Below are 22,500 nucleotides of genomic sequence, written 5' to 3'. Positions count from 1 at the left end.
TAAATGCCGCCCACCTGCACCATCGCATCGCTAGCTTCTCGGTGGCGTAGCCGGCTGAGGCGGTGGTGGTGGTTATGGGAGGTGGTGAAGTGTGTTTGTAAGTCAGAGGACTGATCCGAGCATGGAGTAAGTGAGAGTGGAAGCTAAGGTGTTAAGGGGATTTGAATCTGCCCAAAATTAATTTACATGTAGGCCTACAAGAAAAAACATCAGGTAAAATTGAAAAGTACAATAAAGTCGCAAACTCACAATAGTAAGAAATATGTTTTGACGTCAACGTAACGTGATGTCGCAAGTGCTGTCCCATTCCTTTTTATACCATTTCTGGCACTCAACCACTTTACCAGATTACATCATCTGCGAGGGCTCAGGGCTTGAGGGTTTAGGGGGACATTGGGACTGGGCAAATCATTTATCAACAAAAATGGTGGGTGTTGAGGTGACAGTAATTTGGTAACCCAGCTTAAATGTTCGCAGACATTGTAGCAATATCTGTCAGTGTAAGATGTATTTTTTTAAGCAGATGTCTTATTTAGTTAGCTATCGGTAGTTTTGTGTTATGTGTGTGGTATTTATTCCGTTTTGGTAATTTACGAGTGAGCTAACTAGCATTAGCTCAAGTTCGCCCAGTTGCTGGTTAGCGGTGAGAACCCAGCCCAGCTGATAACCCTCTGTCACGGGGTGGGGAGGATGAAACAGTCAGCTGGGATCCTGCCTCTCATAGCTAACCAGCAAATGGTCAGTCGACAGTACCAGCCTACGTTATGTCTGAACACAATCCAACAGCTAATTCCCAAAAAAGAATCCCTCCAGTGCACAGCTTCTCACCACCCTAAATAATAATAATAATAATGAGAAGCCAAAGCTGCTGGATGGCTCGCCTGGGCCTGTCAGCCCGTACTGTCGAGCAAGATCCGCTCCCCAGAACCACTGCCTGCTCGCTCGTCTCTAAACATGTTATCATGCAGTAGTACGTACTAAATAGTATGTAGTATGTTAGTATGCAGTTTGTAGTATGGATATTTGGACACAGCCAGAGAGACCTGGAGACAGAGACACACCACACTCACATATCATGCCGCACACGCCATATACACACACACTGAGATACACATTACATTTTACCCACTCACTGTATGTACACTGACAGCACTACACTTTGTATATTGTTTTTATCTTATCTTATTTTGCACTAGCATTTTGTACTGCTCTTTGCACTGTCCTGTCTTTGCCCTGTCCTGTCTACACCCTGTCCAATATTGTCTCCATGTTATGCACCACGACTGAAAGTAAATTCCTAGTATGTTTAAAAAGTACACTGGCCATCAAACAAATTCTGATTCTGACCTGGAGCCTGGAGTCAGAGAGAGTCTGTAGAAGCATCTGTCCTCTCTCCAGCAGGCTTTCCCCTGATGTCTGGTAGCACGGCAGGTGGAGAGAGAGGCCTCAGGAGGTGTTTGTGTGTGTGTGTGTGTTTGTGTGTGTGTGTGTGTGTTTGAGCCTCCTGTCCTGCTATGTGGTGGAAACTAGATGGAAATAGTGGTCACCATAGCCCAGGGCATGCTGGGTAAACCATAATCACCTCCACAGTGGAGCAAGCTACTGCAACCCTCTGAGACCAGATAGAGTGTATGTGTGTGTGTATGTGTGTGTGTGTGTGTGTGTAGAATCTTAGAAGTTTTATTAGAAGGCCAAGCAAAGGCCAAACTGCCAGCTTATCACTTGGCTCAACAAGAACATGACCTTACCTTGGTGTATATGGTTGTGAGTTTAAGCCCCGGGTGATACAGAATAAACATGCTAATGCCTACTCAGGCATCTGTTTGGATTTCAGACACATGATTTTAAACATATTCTTTAATTTAAGACGTTTTTAATAATGAGGGTCCGACCTTTATATATTTAGTCATCTGCATGGTTGCAAGGGGCTAGCAGGGGCTAACCATGATGATGAGATACTGTAGGACTCTGGAGCAGTGGGCATTCGTGTGTGTGTGTGTGTGTGTGTGTGTGTGTGTGTGTGTGTGTGTGTGTGTGTGCGCGCGCTGTCACTTGTCAGGCCAGACCCCCCAGAGGGTGTGAGGTCGGCCCTGTGGCACTGGGGGCTGAGGCGGTCTGTTGCCATATGTTTGGCCCTGGGGGAGCACAGACGGTGCTGTCCAGCCCTGGCAGCCATGGGTACGGCCCCTTCCCCCACCAACCCTACCTCTTGCTTACCTTCACTGTTCTGCCCGGAGGCCTGAGGAGGGGGTGGAGAGTAGAGGGCAGGAGAGGAGGGGAGGAGAGAGGAGAGGAGAGGAGAGGAGGGGAGAGGAGAGGAGAGGAGAGGAGAGGAGAGGAGAGGAGAGGAGAGGAGAGGAGAGGAGAGGAGAGGAGAGGAGAGGAGAGGAGAGGAGAGGAGAGGAGAGGAGAGGAAGAGAGGAGATGGAGTATCTGTGTGGGCTGATTAATACAGTTCAGTCAGGACAAAGCCTATTGACCGAGAGTGTCCCACGCTAAGAGGCATGTAGTCATCTGGCTATATTGATACTGAACAGACCACTAGGGGGCAGGCTAGTTTGACAGCAGAGTTCCTGAGCTCTGGCAGAGGCCTGTAGGTACTGATGTAGACAAAAAAACTTAGTAGTAGTGTAGTGAGTAGTGTAGCTGTAAAGTCCTGTTTGTTTGTCCTGACCTGAGGGTCTGCAGTGTTCTGGGCGTTCTCTCTATCTCTTTGTGTCTATCTCTTCCTGTCTCTTTCTCTCTGTATCTCCCCCCCTTCCCCCACTATCTCATCTCTCCCCCGCCCCTCCATACATCCCTCCCACCTCTCAGTTTTTCTCTCTCCCTCTCGCTGTCATGCCTGCAGTCTTAAACTCATGCATTAAGACAAATCACACACACACACACACATACACACACTCTAGCACTGGCTTTGCCTGAGAGTGTGCTGCATCTCTGACGTCACTGCAGACGGCTCAGCTGTCAGAGGAGCTGGTTCTAGCTGGAGTGAGAGGAGGGAGCTGGAGTTAGACATCAGCTGTGTCACAGCTTCAGCAAGAAGTAAATCTGCACAACACAATACTGATATCCTGAGCGTGTGTGTGTGTGTGTGTGCACGATGTGTATCTCTATCCTCTCTGTTCTATCTCTCCATCTATCTCAGTTATATCTATTTCTCTATCACTGTTCTATCTCTATATCTCTGTTCTACCTAACTCCTTGTTTTGTATCTATCTCTCTGTTCTATCTCTATCTCTAAGTTATATCTCTATCTCTGTTCTATCGCTATCTCTCTGTTATCTCTATCTCTGTTATATTTCTCTCTCTCGGTTATCTCTATCTTTCTGTTATCTATCTCTCTGTTATATATATATCTCTCTCTGTGTTATATCTCCATCTCTCTGTTCTATATACAGTAGGACCCCACTTATCCGAACCCAACGGGACCGAAGGTCGTTCGTATCTCTGAAATGTCCGGATGACTGAAACTTATGTTAAAATGCACCAAATTCAATAAGTGGTATACTTGTTTCATATAGACTCATAATAGACCGATAAATACCCTTAATGCATCAAAATTGCAATCAAATAGCCAACTAAACCCATATAGCCTAGCCTATAATAGGCCTACAGTAGCCTAGAATAAAATAAACAAATTTCCACTTGAGTGCGTGCTTTGATCAAATACAGTAGCCTACTTTATTCTCTAATGAGGCTTACGCTGCATCGATAGGCTACTGTGTTCGCAGAACAAAATGGTATAGCCTAAAAACAACCCAACATTAGAACAATTAGATATATGATAATCAAGAAATCATTATATATGATAATCAATAAATAAATAAATAAATGAAATGACAGACAAGTTGCTGTGTCTTAGGCTATTGTAGCCTAAAAGAAAGTCTCTAAAACAACCGATGTAGGCTAGGCTGTAGGCTATTATTTAACAAATACAGTAGGCCTAGTAGGCTAATCTACATGCTCACAACACATCTGTGTTCCTGAAGTCCATTAACTGGGGATGAAAAATGACTCGATACTCCTCTGCTTCAGGTTGCTGAGCTTTCTGGCTACCAAGGAATGCAGCTCTCGCAGCAGACTCGTTTGCGTTTTGCACTCGACATTAGAGTCAGAAAGAAATGAAACGTGACAGTAGGCTACAGCCTACAGGCAACATGTAGGTCTACATACAGTTCTGTTTTTATTCACAGTAGGATACAGTACATGTTTATTATGACAGATTTAAATGCAAGTAGGCCTACAGTACTGTAATGAAAATCCCACCAGTAACCAGATAGCAGGCTCAAAAAAAAGTTTTTTAAGTCTGTCCGGTAGACCGGGAGGTTCGGATCTCTGAAGTTCGGATGAGTGGGGTCCTACTGTATATATCTGTTATATCTCTCTGTTATATCGCTATCTCTCTCTGTTCTATCTCCATCTCTCTGTTCTATCTCTATCTCTCTGTTCTATCTCTATCTCTCTCTATTCGATCTCCATCTCTGTTCTATCTATCTCTCTTATCTCTCTCTGTTAAATATCTAACTCTCTATTCTATCTCTCTCTGTTCTATCTCTCTTCTCTCTCTGTTCTATCTATATCTCTCTGTTATATCTATCTCTCTCTGTTATATCTCTATATCTCTCTGTTCTATCTCCAATTCTCTGTTCTATCTATATCTCTCACTGTTATATCTATATCTCTGTTATATCTCTATATCTCTCTGTTCTATCTCAATCTCTCTGTTCTATCTCTATCTCTCTTTGTTATATCTATCTCTCTCTGTTATATCTCTATATCTCTCTGTTCTATCTCCATCTCTCTGTTCTATCTATATCTCTCTGTTATATCTCTATATCTCCCTGTTCTATCTCCATCTCTCTGTTCTATCTCTATCTCTCTCTGTTATATCTCTATCTCTCTGTTATATCGCTATCTCTCTCTGTTATATCTATCTCTCTGTTATATCTCTATATCCCTCTGTTCTATCTCCATCTCTGTTATATCTATCTCTCTCTGTTATATCTCTCTGTTCTATCTCCATCTCTCTGTTCTATCTCTATCTCTCTCTGTTCTATCTCTCTCTCTCTAACTCTGTCTGGCTGTGAGACTCTCCAGGCCGCCTCCTGTCAGGGCTGGGCCTGAAGCCGTTACCATGGTAATAGTTTACCAGATCTGAGAGGGGTGTGTCTGCCTGTAAGTCAAACAGCCCAGTAGTGCGTGAGTATGTGTCTCCTGAGCCATTTTGGATATTGAAATAATACAAGCTATAGTGCAACTAGTCAGATTTTGTGTTTTTATCTGTCTCTGTGCAAACAAACTGTGACCTGCTGTACAAGGGCTATTCAATTCAATTCAATTTAATTAAAAGGGCTATATTGGCATGAGAAACATGACGCATATATTCCCAAAGCAAACAATCACAAAAAATGTAAGTACAATACAGTTAAAGGATAAGGACACTGAATGTCATGTTTAGCCCTATTCCTGGCTTCCCTGGCATGTATCTGTACAGGTTAAAATATTTATTTTGTGCAGTACCGATTCATCCGAATCCGAATTTCGCGGAGGTTTACAACATGAAGGAATGGCTGTTGTATGTTTGGTGAAATTAGTACTGTTTACAAGTGACTGTTGTTTCGAAATACAGAGGCGAAAGGACCTAAGGTGTTTACAGGACGACTTGGTAAGCATAAACCATGTCATTCCTGAACGTATATCATACTTTTTAGAGTTTTTCGATTGTGCCCATAGCTAGCAACGAGCCAGGGTGCGCGCGCCGACGTTATTGACACAGAACGCTGTACTGCACAAAACAGAAATATTTTAACCTGTAAACTAGTCAGATACATGCCAGGGAAGCCAGGAATAGGACTAAACATCTGGTGGCCAGATGCGCAAACCGTCTGCAACGCGTCCAAAACATGCATTCTAGAGACTGGGTCGACCGAAATGCACAGCCTGGCTCCTGTTTGCTTGAGAATTGATCGCTTTGCGGTGCTTATTCCTCATCCAGTTATGGGTGGATGGAAAACTTTCAAATTAATGTTAATTGTTCTGACAATTGTAGGCTATAGCAACATAAGAGTGGCAGCTTTGACAGCAACCCAAACACGAGCTAATCCCATAGCTGTAGGCCTACCATTGCTGAACGAACTGTTGGATACTGCATATTTGCTGTGCAACGTATCCATTGTCCAGTTGTCAAATCGATTATGCACGCAGTATTGTTCTTTTGGTGATTATTCTTTGATATAAATGCAGATAGGCTATATGTGAAGAGGCAATTGCTGGATTTTAATACGCTGTTTATAATGGCACATCCCGACATTGAAGCATGAAAGGAGTAGCATACATTCTGTTTTAATTAAGAAATAAAAAGTCTGTAAACTCTGCCTAAAAGCTTTTATTTGGTCTCATTTATTAGCTTAAGTATTTAATACGTGTGGGCGTTTTCAATCATAATATTGTATTCTTGATACAAGAATGTTGACACTTCATGTAGCATATTTCAGCAGCAGGCTATTCAACACGTTGAATGAATGAAATTACTTAATTAAATATTCATATAGCCTAGGCTTTGAAACATTCGTAGGCCTATATGTTTTCTTGCCTATGTGAATGAATATAGGCCCATATTCTGACTTGCCGTGTTGCTTAGCTCTGGTCCAGGCAGTCAGGAGCCATTCTTTTGTCACTGTTTGCAGTATCTACAGAAACTGTTAATATTTAATATGATTTCCTTACTCACGAAGTGAAGAGAGTTTTCGAACAATGAAATACATGAAGTGCAGACATGGCCTAACAGAAAGGAGGTGCAGTTGAACGAAACGTGGATATTGGAAAGAAAAAGCACTGTGTTTTGAAATGTTGTGGGTCAATCATGCAGCTGTAACAGAATATGCCATTCCAATGTTCGTGCAGGGCACTTTTTTTTTCTTAAACCGCTATTATAATCCCTATTTGATGAGGGGGGTGGGGGGGCTGGGACTGACTGCCCTCCCTAATCAAAAAGTCAAACTGCGCGTATCTCTTCAATATAGAACATTTGGAAACACCGAAATGTGTCTTTGTTTGATCTTATCACTTTGTTGACAAAAATGATCGATGCCCGTGTGCAAGTGTGGTAGCCCTCGTGATCGATGTCCGTGTGTTAGTGCGCCGCCGGGTTCGCCTGATTCGCGCCGCCCAGTCCACGCGAATTGTATTGACTTTCTATGTAAACTTGCTGCGCGGCCGGAAAAATTTGCGCCCGGTGTGAACACAGCATAAAAGCCACGTCGGTTACCATGCCGGTCAAGAGTGCCTGATGAGATTTTTTCGACCTGCAGCATTGAGTATCCTACCTCATGCTGAAATACTGCATAGACTGTATAGTCAATAACACAATGTGCTTTTGTTTCATATTTTTCATATTTTCATGATTTTTATAGCCTATCATATTTTCACGGTTTGCTGATGAGTCACAATAAAATTAGCGCTCCCTAAATTGTATCACGATGCTTTCCTTTATTTCCCTTTCCCATCTTAAAAGGTTTCATTCTCCTTTTTCTTTAGAACATGTTTGGCATTCTGGGGATGAAAAGGTTATTTTGTTCTCATAAACAGGTGCTGGAAATTGCCTAGTTGTCCCTTGCCAGAGGCAAAAAAATCTGACTAATTATTATTCCCATTTTACTGTTTTACTTACTGACTGCTATTAATTGTTTATAGCGTGATGCAAACATGTGCTTGTCAATTGTATATTATTGGATATTGGTATTATGTATATTATTAGATATTCGTGTTATTCTGTTTTACTTATTTTACTGTGAAAGCCCCTGTAGCACCCGATAATGTAATAATTAACCAATAATGTAATAAAGTTTCCTGACTGATAATGTAATACCATTTTTCTGATAATGTAATACCTTATTACAATATTGGTCAAGTTATTACATTATCAGGTGGGTCTTTTTTTTCAAAACTGGTAGCGTAATGTAATAATCTAAAAAAGCGAATGAATAATACTGTTAGGGTCCTTTGTGGTATACTTTGGCGTACTTTGTGGTACTTGTGTATACTTTAGTGTGTCTTATGATACTTTGCAGTATACTTTGGGGTGCTTTGAGGTACTTTGTGGTATAATTTGGCCTACTCTGGTATACTTTGCAGTACTTTGTGGTAGGCTATACTTTAGGATACTTTGAGGTACTTTGATATTTTGCGGTAGTTTGCAGTAAACGTTGGGGTACTTTGCAGTACTTTGTGGAATACTTTGAGGTACTTTGTGGTGTGCTTTGGAGTACTTTGCGGTCCTTAGTGGTATACTTTGGGGTACTTTTTGGTACTCTGCAGTTCTTTGCAGTATACGTTGGGTACATTCCTTTATACTTTGGGGTACTTTGTAGTACTTTGTGGTATACATTGAGGTACTTACCCATACTTTGCAGTAATATTATGTGGTCATTTGTGGTACTTTGTGGTATACGGAGGTACTTTGCACTATGCTTTGGGGTACTTTGCTGTACTTTGTGGTATACTTTGTGCAGTACTTTGTGGTATACTTTGGGGTACACAGCAATACTTTGCAGTACTCTGCAGTATACTTTGGGGTACTTTGGGGTACTTTGATATTTTGCGATAGTTTGCAGTAAACATTGGGGTACTTTGCAGTACTTTGTGGAATACTTTGAGGTACTTTGTGGTGTGCTTTGGAGTACTTTGCGGTCCTTAGTGGTATACTTTGGGGTACTTTTTGGTACTCTGCAGTTCTTTGCAGTATACTTTGGGTACATTCCGTTATACTTTGGGGTACTTTGTAGTACTTTGTGGTATACATTGAGGTACTTACCCATACTTTGCAATAATGTGTGGTAATTTGTGGTACTTTGTGGTATACGGAGGTACTTTGCAGTAGCCTATGCTTTGGAGTACTTTGCGGTACTTTGTGGTATACTTTGTGCAGTACTTTGTGGTATACTTTGGGGTACACAGCCATACTTTGCAGTACTCTGCAGTATACTTTGGGGTACTTTGAGGTACTTGTATATTTTGCTGTAGTTTGCAGTAAACGTTGGGGTACTTTGCGATACTTTGCGGAATACTTTGAGGTACTTTGTGGTGTGCTTTGGAGTACTTTGTGGTACTTAGTGGTATACTTTGGGGTACTTTGTGGTACTTTGCAGTACTTTGCTGTATACTTAGGGTACTTTGCGTTATACTTTGCGGTACTTTTTAGTACTTTGGGGTATACATTGAGGTACTTACCCATACTTTGCAGTAATGTGTGGTAATTTGTGGTACTTTGTGGTATACGGAGATACTTTGCAGTATGCTTTGGAGTACTTTGCAGTACTTTGTGGTATACTTTGGGGTCCTTTGCGGTACTACATGGTATACTTTGGGGTACTTTGCTGTACACTTTGGGGTACTTTGCTGTATACTTTGGGGTACTTTGTGGTATTTTGCAGTACTTTGCGCTATTCTTTGGAGTACTTTGTGGTATACTTTGGAGTATTTTGAGGTACTTTGTGGTATACTTTAGAGTGAGGTACTTAGTGATTAGTAAGGCCCTTCAAAAAGGGGTTCAGTATTTTATCTTAGCCTATATACAGTAGTAGGAGACAGGAACTGATTTAATTCTGTGAATTGAAAGCAAAGTGTATGAGGCGAATTATGTGAGGCTGCTGTTCATCCACTATAGTTAAGAGCTGCTATCCATCGACTATATTTCAGATTGCAATTACATAACTCCCCCATATCCATCCATCATCCATCCATCCATCTTCATCTGCTTATCTGGGGTCGGGTCGCGGAGGCAGCAGTTCCAGCAGGGGGCCCCAGACATCCCTTTCCCTAGCAGCATCAACCAGCTCTGCCTGGGGAATCTTTAGACGCTCACAGGCCAGTGTGGAGATGTAGTCCCGCCACCTAGTCCTGGGTCTACCCCGTGCAGACCTGCAAACTTGTCACCTTTTGGCTACAACCACCTTTTTATGTTAACCATGGTAGTTTCAGTGAATCTAGAGGGTTTTAGTTTTGTATGTCGTCACCTTTTTCACTACTCCAGAGTTTGCAGGTCTGCCCGTGGCCTCCTCCCAGCCGGACACGTCTGGAACACCTCCCAGGAGGCATCCAAACTAGGTGCCCGAACCACCTCAACTGGCTCCTTTCAACGCAAAGGAGCAGTGGCTCTACTCTGAGTCTCTCCTGGTTGACTGAACTTCTCACCCAATCTCTCAGGGAGACCCCAGCCACCCTCTGGAGAAAACTAATTTGGGTCACTTGTATCCGTGATCTCGTTCTTTCGGTCATGACCCATCCTTAGTGACCATAGGTGAGGGTTGGGACGAAGATAGACCAGTAGATCGAGAGCTTTGCCTTTTGGCTCAGCTCTCTTTTCGTCACAACAGTGCGGTAAAGCGACTGCAGAACCGCACCAGCTGCTCCGATTCTCCAGCCAAACTCCCTCTCCGTGGTTCCCTCACTCCTGAACAAGACCCCCAGATACTTGAACTCCTTCACTTGGAGTAAGGACTAATTTCCTACTCGAAGCAGACAGACCACCGGTTTCCTGCTGAGAACCATGGCCTCAGATTTAGAAGTGCTGATTCTCATCCCAGCCGCTTCACACTCAGTTGCAAACCTATCCATCGAGTACTGGAGGTCGCAGGCCAATGATGCTATCAGGACCACATCATCTGCAAACAGCAGCGACGCGATCCCCAGCTCACCAAACTGCAAACCCACCTCCCCACAGCTATGCCTCAATACCCTGTCCATGAAAATATTGACTTACTGCCAAGAACACGGACACAGCTCTTTCTCTGGGTGTTCAGGGATTGTATGGCTGGTGGTTCCGCGACCAGGATGAAATCCACATTGTTCCTCTTCAATCTGAGGTTCGACTATCGGCCGGACCCTCCTTTCAGCACCTTGGAGTACACTTTCCCTGGGAGGCTGAGTAATGTGATGCCTCTGTAATTGGCACACACCCTCTGGTCCCCTTTTTTGAATATTGGGACCACCACCCCAGTCTGCCACTCCTTTGGCACTGACCCAGACTTCCACGCAATGTTAAAGAGGCGTGTCAACCAAGACAGCCCCTCAACACCCAGCGCCTTCAGCATTTCTGGACGGATCTCATCAGTCCCTGGGGCTTTGCCACTGTGGAGTTGTTTGACTACGTCAGTGACCTCCTCCAGGGAAATTGACGATGACCCCCCATCATCTGCCTCAATCATAGAGGGTGGATTAGTCGGGTTCAGGAGTTCCTCAAATTGCTCCTTCCAACGCTCCACAACCTCCTCAGTTGAGGTCAGCAGTGTCCCATCCTTGCTGTATACAGCTTGGATGGTCCCACATTCCCTTCCTGAGGTGTCTGATGGTCTTCCAGAAACACCTTGGTGCCAACAGAAAGTCCTTCTCCATGGTTCCTCCGAATTGCTCCCACACCCGCTGCTTTGCCTTGGTCACGGCCGAAGCTGCAGTCCTCCGGGCCAGTCGATACCCTGCAACTGCTTTTGGGGTCCTCCGGGCTAACATATCCCGGAAGGCCTCCTCCTTCAGTCGGACGGCTTCCCTGACCCCCCGTGTCCACCATGGTGTCTGGGGGTTACCGCCCCTTAGAGTACCTATGGCCCTCAGGCCACAGCTCCCAGCCGCAGCTTCAGCAATGGAGGCTTTGAACACCGACCACTCATGTTCGATGTCCCCAACCTCCACAGGGATGCCTGAGAAGCTCCGCCGGAGGTGGCAATTGAAATCTTCCTCCAGACGTTCCCAGTTAACCCTCACTACACACTTGGGTTTTCCAGGTCTGTCCAGAGGCTTCCTCTGCCATCGAAACCAGCTCACCACCAGATGGTTATCAGTGGACAGCTATGCCCCTCTCTTCACCTGAGTGTCCAAAACACATGGCCTCAGATCAGATGATACAATAACGAAAACGATCATCGACCTTCGGCCTAAGGTTTTCTGATGCCAGGTGTTCTTGTGGGCATCCTTGTGTTCAAACATGGTGTTTGTTAGGGACAAACCGTGGCTAGCTCAGAAGTCCAACAACAAAACACCACTCGGGTTCAGATCGTGGTGGCCATGCCTCCCAATCACACCCCTTCAAGTTTCTCCATCATTGCCCATGTGTGCATTGAAGTCCCCCAATAGGACAGTGGAGTCCCCTGCAGGAGTCCCAAATAGGACTCCACTTAGGGTCTGAAGGCCGAGTACTCCGAACTGCTGTTCGGTGCATAAGCACAAACCACAGTCAGATTTCCCCCCCCCCCCCACAGTCCTAAGGCGCACGGAGGCGACCCTCTCGTCCACTGGGGTGAAATCCAGCACAGAGGCGCTTAGCTGGGGGCTAGCTAGTATAGCCACACCTGCCTTACGCTCCATACCATAAGCAACTCCGGAGAAGTACAACCCCTATCCAGGAGTTTGGTTCCGGTGCCGGTGCTGTGCGTGGAGGTTAGCCCCACCATGTGTAATTGGTATCGCTCCACCTCCCTCACAAGCTCCGGCTCCTTCCCCCCCAGTGAGGTCACGTTCCATGTCCCCAGAGCCATCCTTTGCCGCCTGGGTCCGGTCCGTCAGTGCCCTCCGCCTTCACTGCCACCTAGTTGGCAGCGCACCCGACCCTGACAGTTCCTCCCACGGGTGGTGGGTCCACGGGACGGATGAGACGGAGATGTTGTTTCCACGTTGCTCTTTCGGGCTGGGCCCGGCCGGGCTCCATGAAAAGCCCAGCCACCAGGCGCTCGCAGACGGGCCCTCCGTCCGGGCCTGGCTCCAGACGGGGGCCCCGGGCTTCCTCCGGGCTGGGTATCTCTTCAGTGTTCTTCCATCAGGGCTTTTTGCTGGTTAAGGACTGTGGGGCGCAACTGCTCACAGCCCTACTCTGGCCGTTTTGGGCTTAAAACCCTCATCCGCCCTTGCTCCACACCTCCAGATGGTATACGGTGCGGAGCCAGGCACAAGCAGCACCTGTGGTTTTTGTTCGGAGTGACCTTCTCCTAGATGGGTTGCCTACTATGGCTGTGAGCCACATCTGCCCATGCTATTTGCCCATAGCTGGGACAGTGGTTGGCAGGAGCCAGTGCGTGTCCACACACCGAGATCCCCTACAGTTTAGCCTGGGACTGCGAGTTACACATTTACCATGTGTGGCCGCGGGGAGGCACTGTAATGCCAGTAATGCCCACACAACTCCCCCATACTCATCTCCAAATGCAAGATGGAGATTGGAGATTAAACCCTTCCTGCACAGGTGGATCCTGGACGTCCTGACGGGCAGACCTCAGGTGGTGAGAGTGGGCAGCCACACCTCATCTTCTCTCACCCTAAACACTGGAGAAAGTCACCCTCTCACCCTCAACACTGGGCTTTTTCATATCCTCTGTACAAACACGACTGTATAGTTGCTGTACCTACAATTCTAGCTCAATTATCAATTCACTGATGACACAGCTGCGGTAGGCCTGATCTCCAACAATAATGAGAAGGCCTTCGTGGAGGGGGTGGAGTGCCAAACTAAATGTTTTTTAACCTTTAGTTGAAAAACCTCCAGTTGAGTTAGTTAGTTAGTTTTTCAACCTTTAGTTGAAAAACCTCCTTTTAACCTCCACCTGAACGTCAGTAAGATAATGGAGATGCTAGTGGACTACAGCAGGAAGCAGGAAGATGAAAGTAATTCTAGTGGACTAGCAGGAAGCAGGAGCGGCCAATTGCCTGAACAGCAGTGGGACCCCTGTGGAGACAGTGTATTTACAAGTACAGTATGTTGATGTACAGATCACCAAGGACCAGACATGGACAACAAACATCCCCGTATATGCATGATTCAGAGGGCATCTGACTGAGAACATCAACACTACCAACATGCTATGCAAGCAACACCATGCAGGACAAGTCACTGTAGAGAGTGTTGGAGATCAGGCCTACCGCAGCTGTCATCAGTGAATTGATAATTGAGCTGGAATTGTAGGTAACTATGCAGTCGTGTTTGTACAGAGGATATGAAACAGCCCAGTGTTGAGGGTGAGAGGGTGACTTTCTCCAGTGTTGAGGGTGAGAGGTTGACTGTCTCCAGTGTTGAGACATGTTTGGAGATGAGTATCGGGGGAGTTATGGTATTGCAATCTGAAATATAGTCAATGGATAGCAGCTCTTAACTATAGTTTATGAACAGCAGCCTCACATAATTTGCCTCATACATTTTGCTTTCAATTCATATAGTTCAAACTATGTCTTAAATTAAATCCTGTCTCCTACTATATAGGCTAAGATAAAATACTGAACTCCTTTTTGAAGGGCCCTACTAATCACTAAGTATCTCAAAGTACTCCAAAGTATACCACAAAGTACCTCAAAGTACTCCAAAGTATACCACAAAGTACTGCAAAGTACTCCAAAGTATAATGCAAAGTACTGCAAAATACTGCAAAATACCACAAAGTACCCCGAAGTATACAGCAAAGTACCCCAATGTATACAGCAAAGTATACCCCAAAGTATACCACAAAGTACCCCAAAGCATACTGCAAAGTACCTCCGTATACCACAAAGTACCACAAATTACCACACATTACTGCAAAGTATGGGAAAGTACCTCAATGTATACCACAAAGTACTACAAAGTACCCCAAAGTATAACGCAAAGTACCCAAAGTATACTGCAAAGTATTGCAGAGTACCACAAGGTACCCCAAAGTATACCACTAAGTACCGCAAAGTACTCCAAAGCACACCACAAAGTACCTCAATGTATTACGCAAAGTACTGCAAAGTACCCCAATGTTTACTGCAAACTATCGCAAAATATCAAAGTACCCCAAAGTACCCCAAAGTATACTGCAGAGTACTGCAAAGTATTGCTGTGTACCCCAAAGTATACCACAAAGTACTGCACAAAGTATACCTCAATGTATACTACAAAGTACCCCAAAGTATAATGCAAAGTAGCCAAAGTATACTGCAAAGTACTGCAGAGTACCACAAAGTACCCCAAAGTATACCACTAAGAACCGCAAAGTACTCCAAAAAACACCACAAAGTACCTCAAAGTATTCCGCAAAGTACCGCAAAGTACTGCAAAGTACCCCAACGTTTACTGCAAACTACCGCAAAATATCAATGTACCTCAAAGTACCCCAAAGTATACTACAGAGTACTGCAAAGTATTGCTGTGTACCCCAAAGTATACCACAAAGTACTGCAAAGTATACCACAGAGTACCCCAAAGTATATCACAAAAGTACCTCAAAGCACCCAAAAGTATACTGCAAAGTATCATAAGACACATATTTGTATACCACAAGTACCACAAAGTACGCCAAAATATACCACAAAGTACCCTAACAGCAGTATTCATTCGCTTTTTTAGATTATTACATTATCAGTCAAGTATTACGTTACCAGTTTTGAAAAAAAAAGACCCACCTGATAATGTAATAACTTGACCAATAATGTAATAAGGTATTACATTATCAAAAAAATGATATTACATTATCAGTCAGGAAATGTTATTACATTATTGGTTAAGTTATTACATTATCAGGTTTTATTACATTTTTATTTGAGTCAAGTCAAACTTTTATTACATTATCAGGCGTTATTACATAAGTTAATTATTACATTATCGGGTGCTACAGCCCCTAACATTGCATTATAGTGGGTATTGTGTATAGTGTGTATAGTGTGTATTGCAGCGAGGCATTCATTGCATCGAGTAGGCTATGCTGATAATTTGCAGATTAAACAGACACTAGAAATAGCCTACTTGCCCCTTACCAGAGGCTTTTTTTTTTTTGAATGTTTGGACATAGACATCCGTTTTTTTATATTATTATTTAAAATGGATTTAGAAAATCATTTGACTGCACGGCCACCACTAAACACATTGTACAGGCTATTGTAGTTCTTATAAGAAGTATAACTCGCCTTTTTGTTTAGTAAATTGATTGATTCATCGATTTAAAACAGATAATAAACAAGTGTCATTTCAGTGATCTATGAAATCATTCATAGGTCCAAAGCAGACCAAAGCATGGCGCTGGAATAGCAGGGTTGCATGTTTGCCCTGGCGCGCCTTTGACAGAGAACCGAATCAAGTACAGAAAGATGTACATGGTTGTGAAAGACAGCTAGTGAGAGTAGAAAGAGAGAGAGAGAATGAGAGAGAGGGAGAGAGAAAGAAAGTGTAAGAGAGATAGTGAGAGAGAAAATGGAGAGACAAGGATGGAGTAAAAAAGAGAAAGAGAGGGTGAAACAGAAACAAAGAGAGACAAACAGCAGCAGAGAATGAAAGCTTGACTGTCTGGTGTGCGTGTGTGTGTGCGTGTGTGTGTGTGTGTGTGTGTGTGTGTGAAAGAGAGAGAGAGAGAAAAAAAAGTGTGTGTGTGTGTGAGAGAGAGTGTGTGTGTGTGTATGTGTGTGAGAGAGAGAGAGAGAGAAAGAGAGAGAGAGCATATGTGTATGTGTGTCAGAGAGAGAGAGTGAGTGTGTGTGTTTGTGTGAGAGAGAGGGAGAGAGAGTGTGTGTGTGTGTGTGTGTGTGTGTGTGTGTGTGTGTGTGTGTGTGTGTAGAGCAGTGACATCATAGCAGCCAGAGGGGGTGAGAGCCGGAGGGAGGGGAGGGGAGGGTGTCAGTGAGCTATCTAGGAGTTACGCGCAGCCTGCCTGTCAGCTAGACCCACTGCAGACGGAGCTCATGGAGCAACACACACACACACACACACACACACACACACACACACAGCAGAGAGCATTGAGCCGAATATCTACCTCCACATAGCAGGCTCCTCATAATACTCTCACTCTTGCACACACAACACACACCTACCATACTAACTCGCACATTACTAACACACACACACACGCACACAGAGCCAAGTGGGTCAGCCAGTTGTCCTGTGGGTCTATAGACAGTTGTACGAGGAAGTGTTTCTGCCAACGGTGTGTGTGTGTGTGGTTGTGGTCCAGAGAGTGTGTGTGTGTGAGAGAATGCCCTCCAGGATCATGGAGTGTGAAGGCACTGTTCTCATCGCCTGTGGGTTGGACCTGGACGTTTTCACCAGCCAGGAGGTCAAGGTAGGGGAAAAACGGAAACACACACACACACATGCCAGACCACTTGCACATAGGACTTATACAGTACACTCAGACCACACACACGGTCTGTGAGTTTTGAGCCTTGTATCTTGTTTTCTAACAGTCATGGTTAGGGTTCAGTTACATGCGGCTACTGAGGGTGACGTATAAAAGCCCTTGTACACAGTGTGGGTTGGCTCTAGGCAGTGTTACAGTCTCAGTGTTACAACAGGTCTCAGTGTTAAAGCAGCTTTCAGTGTTACAGCAGCTCTCAGTGTCACAGAAGCTCCCAGTGTTACAGCAGGTCTGTGTTACAGCAGCTCTCAGTGTTACAGCAGCTCTCAGTGTTACAGAAGCTCTCAGTGTTACAGCAGCCCTCAGTGTTACAGCAGGTCTCAGTGTTACAGCAGGTCTCAGTGTTACAGCAGGTCTCAGTGTTACAGCAGCTCTCAGTGTTACAGCAGGTCTCAGTGTTACAGTAGGTCTCAGTGTTATAGTCTCAGTGCTACAGAAGGTCTCAGTGTTACAGCAGCTCTCAGTGTTACAGCAGCTCTCAGTGTTACAGCAGCTCTCAGTGTTACAGCAGCTCTCAGTTTTATAGTCTCAATGTTACAGCAGGTCTCAGGGTTAGTCTCAGTGTTACAGCAGGTCTCAGTGTTACAGCAGCTCTCAGTTTTATAGTCTCAATGTTACAGCAGGTCTCAGTGTTAGTCTCAGTGTTACAGCAGGTCTCAGTGTTACAGCAGGTCTCATTGTTGCAGCAGGTCTCAGTGTTATAGTCTCAATGTTACAGCAGGTCTCAGTGTTAGTCTCAGTGTTACAGCAGGTCTCAGTGTTGCAGCAGGTCTCAGTGTTATAGTCTCAGTGTTGCAGCAGGTCTCAGTCTAGACCCGGGGGGCCCAGTACGCCGATCGCGATCGACCAGTAGATCACAGAGGCAAAGCTAGTAGATCTCGAGCCGTTAAAAAAAAAGGCATCTTGACACGCGTTGAAGTTGATGTGCGGAGGGAAATTGCATAGTAGACTAGACAGTCATATCACCCCCCTTGTCCAAATGAGCAACATTTGACTCCTGCTACTTTATAGATTGTGTGACAGGTTGGTACTGCCGTTTTGCTGGCTAGTAGAGCGTTTTATTTGTGTGGGCTAGATCTTGTTAGATCTTAGAATATCTTGTTGAGCTGGTCATTTTAAAAGTAGCTGACAAGTCACAAAAGTGTGGCCCCCGTTCTAGACCATGCTGTAGGTGAGGTTGTCTTCGTTATCTGAGGATGCTTGTGGTTACAAGTTTCATTATTTACACAGCAGAGCGTGCATGAGACAGACAAGGACTAGGACTACATGTTGTTTCATCAAGATCTCACAGTAAAATCTCAGTTTTGATCTCAGGCATTTGTGTTGTCATGGGATGGGTTAAAATTGATGCTGTATCTTCATCTGTTGAATCGGTTATGTTGGGAAATTTGGAAGATGACTGAAACTAAAACATGTTGATCCCAGTACACACCTTTGTTATGCTGCCAAGGAGTTCTTGTGGAGCCTACTAGCGTCATGTCCAGGGGGTGGACTTGTACATCAAGCTTCACGCCTCACGCTAAGGAATCAAGAGATGGGCTCCTGCCCTATGGGCCACTAGGCTCCAGAACCATTGGTTCTCAAGGCTACTACTGCATGCACTCACACACACACACACACACACACACACACACACACACACACACACACACACACACACACACAGTCTCTCTCTCATTCTCACACACACACACACACACACACACACACACACACACACACACACACCTGCCTGAACAACTGATGCCATGTTGCGAGAGACGGAGGAGGAAATGCACTTTCGTTATTTAAGGATGTCCGCTAACCAGTCCCTAAACAGGATTGTGCGCCTAGCACGTAGGACTATACTGTAGGTACAACTTTGCCTGCACTTGAGGACATCTACCAGGCTAGGCTGCTATCCCGGGCCTCTGGTATCATTAATGACCCTTCAGGTCATCCTGCAGCAGGTCTTTTTGTCCCACTTCCTTCAGGAAGACGCTACCGCTCTATCACCTGCTCCACTACCCGGTTCCACTACCGCTCTATCACCTGCTCCACTACCCGGTTCCACTACCGCTCTATCACCTGCTCCACTACCCGGTTCCACTGCCGCTCTATCACCTGCTCCACTACCCGGTTCCACTACCGCTCTATCACCTGCTCCACTGCCCGGTTCCACTACCGCTCTATCACCTGCTCCACTACCCGGTTCCCCTACCGCTCTATCACCTGCTCTACTACCCGGTTCCACTACCGCTCTATCACCTGCTCCACTACCCGGTTCCACTACCACTCTATCACCTGCTCCACTACCCGGTTCCACTACTGCTCTATCACCTGCTCCACTACCCGGTTCCACTACCGCTCTATCACCTGCTCCACTACCCGGTTCTCAAAATGTTTCTTCCCAAGTGCAGTACGTAGCCTTAACGACTCCAAACCTAATGGGAGCTCCTAGCTGCCACTCAGGCATGGCTTTCCTGTGTGCCTTTCCTTGTCTATATGCACTTTGCACTTCACTAACTAATGTATTCCATGACTTTCTGTGTTATGTTTTTCAATACTGTGTTCTCTGCTGAGACATGTTTTCTGTGTAACGTACCTGTGTCTTTACTCACTTTGCCATGTGATACGAGATGAACTTCCTCATGCTGTGAATTGTTTTTTTGACACCTTGCACTTTGCCATGAGTTATGAATATGAACTCCTCTTTAAGATAATCTTGAAATGTCCCTCCTTATGAGGTTGAACTTCCTTTATGACTCGGGTTAGTTCGATGAAGTGCACTCTTGCACTGGTATTTTTGTTACACTATAACTAGGACAGGTGTCACTGGTTGCCCTGTACTGGCTGCCGTCTCTCCTGTCGTATATCTTTTCTGTCTATATGTGTATGTCTGTTTGTTTTTTTTAGCTCTGTGCCCTCAGTTCCAATGTGGTCTTCCACAAATGGCAATAAACTTACTACTACTACTACTACTACTACTAACCAAGGAAGCCAAAGCATATCCATGGCAACGAACGTGCCTTCTATCTAGCTATCCAATCACAGCTGTGCGACGAAAGTGATGGCGTCTGCGACATTAGAAAATTTGGTAAGTGCAAGACACCCCTGTCCGACACAAAAAAGTGTTGACAGTGACGTCATTTCTGTCTGTCGACACTTTTAAAAGTGTTGTACGACGAAGTATAAATTGGCCTTAACACTCTTCTATCTGGTCTAGCAAAGAAAGCTATTAGTCAACTTCAAATGATACAAAATGCTGTAGCATGTGTCCTCACTAAGACCAGAAGGAGTGCACACATCACACCTGTCTTACAATCGCTACACTGGTTACTGGTCAGTTTTAGAATAGATTTGGATTATTTTATTAGTTTAGAAAGCACACACATGACCATTCACCTGAATACACGTCAGGCATGCTTTTACGATGTACACCAGTTGATCCCTGAGATCCTCTGGCACTGAAATTTTAACGGTTCCTGGAGCCAGGACCAAGAGACACGGACAGGCTGCCTTCTGTTTTTACGCCCACAGCCTCTGGAATACCCTGCCAAAAAAACTAAGAATGGCTGAAACTGTGGTTACTTTTAAGCAAGATCTTAAGACATATTTTAATCTCGCTTATATCATATAGTTTTACCCCTTTTAATAAAAAAAAATGTTATACTCGCTTATTTTTTTTTTTTACTGTTTCTTACTTTCTATTCTCTTTTACCACATATGATCTGTCCTGTTTTTTTTTTTCATTTTTATCGACTATTTTAAAGGTATCCCAAGGAGTTTATTTTTGGTTACGAAACAGTCTCATTTTAATGTGGGTGAATCTACATTACCCACACTTGTTTATGTGTCCATTTTCGACAAATGTTGTTTCTTGTATGTAGTTTATTTTTAGATTATATTTCGTGGTCGGGTCGTCCAGAACTTCCTTGGAATGACGAAACGATTTACTGCAGTAGCCTACGCCGCCGACAAGAGACTGAGAGCAAATATGACCGTTATATATTGTCAAAAGTAACGTTACTAGTAAGACCTATGTAATTACCTCGTCGTGGCCATCGTTCCGTCTTCAAAACACCCGGCGCAGGTAGCTAAGGTTTACGACAGTGCGCGGGGAGGCTCATGGGAAATGTGGTCTTTTTCGGCGGAAAATACTTCCGCTTCCCGAAACTCCTCGTAGGGCCTTTCACTATGTTTATATTTATTCTGTAAAGCACTGTGTGCTACATTTGCTTGTATGAACAGTGCTATATGAATAAAGTTGACTTTGACTGTTATGTCCAGTCTCTCTCTCCGTCTGTGTCTGGCTTCCATTAGAGACGCGGAGAGAGGGAGTGTGTTGTTAGATTTTACACTCAGCAGCAGATGAGTGTTTATATGTGTGTGGTGTTGGTGAAATGATTTCCTGTCAGGGGGGACATTGTGCCAGTAACCGGGAAGTAAACATGCTCTATTGGCACTACGACCACTGTAATTACACCTAATGCACTCAAAGAGCCTCTCTGAAAAACACACAACACCTTGGATCCCACCCCCCACACACACACACACACAAGCACGCACACACAGACACACACACCCCTGTGTTTCCTCCACCATCACCATGCACACATACCATGTTGAAAGGGGCAGTGTTAGGGTTAGGGCTAGAATTGTGATGTCTACCATGAAAGGGTTGTTTGTAAATGCAGTTCCATGACAGTTCTGCATGTTGGACTGGGGTGTTGAGTGATGGCCATATTGCTGAGGCCTGACTCCAGATATATCTGGTCCATGTCTGGATGGTAGGGTCCAGGTTTGGCTGGTCAGTTTCAGGTCTGGATGGTAGGGTCCAGGGGCCTCGTTTATAAAACCTTGCCAGGATTTGCGTACTAAGGGTTGCGGATTTGCGTACTAAGGGTTGCGGACATCGGCAAGTTCCAAAAGGTACACAACGATTTTCCGATTTATAACGAAGTGCGCACGCATGTCCCACGCCGGTTCCCCATTATAAATCTCAATCAACTCTAAACTTGGCGCATTTGAGCGTGTGTTTTGTCCTCTTAACACCCATAAATGCCTATAAATGGCCAGTGAAACGCCTCCAATTCACAGAAATCGATACAGCCCAAATCTAACATGACGGCAAACGCGACAGCAAAGAAGGGAAAATGTCCGTGGCGGATATTTAAAAAAAAGTGGTCCGATATAAAAGTGGATGCCAAACGGTGCATAGCGGCACACTGTCAAAGTGTGACCGCCATGGGTGGGGGAAGGGGACACTGGAGCTCATCCCCCTCGATGAACGACTCTCCGGCATCATGGGGGATTCCCTCCTGAGCGGAGTTGTGTCAGAGAAGGATGGGGACACGGATATGCAGGAGGATATGGTTCACAAGTCATTCACAACAGT

At 44.8% G+C, this 22,500-nt stretch overlaps 1 protein-coding gene across 2 annotated transcripts in view; it reads left to right on the top strand.

The window, feature by feature from the left end:
• The window catches only part of rcan2 (regulator of calcineurin 2), a gene marked incomplete at both ends in the record, with an annotated part of 86,819 nt that overhangs the window by 31,461 nt on the left and 32,858 nt on the right, over positions 1–22,500 (top strand). Inside the window, one exon of one of the 2 annotated variants that reach the window (XM_084447483.1) lies at positions 16,962–17,048. The exons of the other annotated variant lie outside the window; for it this stretch is intronic. Coding sequence (XP_084303609.1) covers positions 16,962–17,048 — 87 coding nt within the window. Of the gene's footprint in view, positions 1–16,961; positions 17,049–22,500 lie in introns of those variants that run through there. 2 annotated transcript variants of the gene reach the window in all.

The sequence above is a fragment of the Borostomias antarcticus genome, assembly GCF_949987555.1.
Source record: "Borostomias antarcticus genome assembly, chromosome: 12".
NCBI lineage: Eukaryota > Metazoa > Chordata > Actinopteri > Stomiiformes > Stomiidae > Borostomias > Borostomias antarcticus.
The sequence above is the reverse complement of the archived record's forward strand: the minus strand, read 5'-3'. Positions and strand labels throughout refer to the sequence as shown.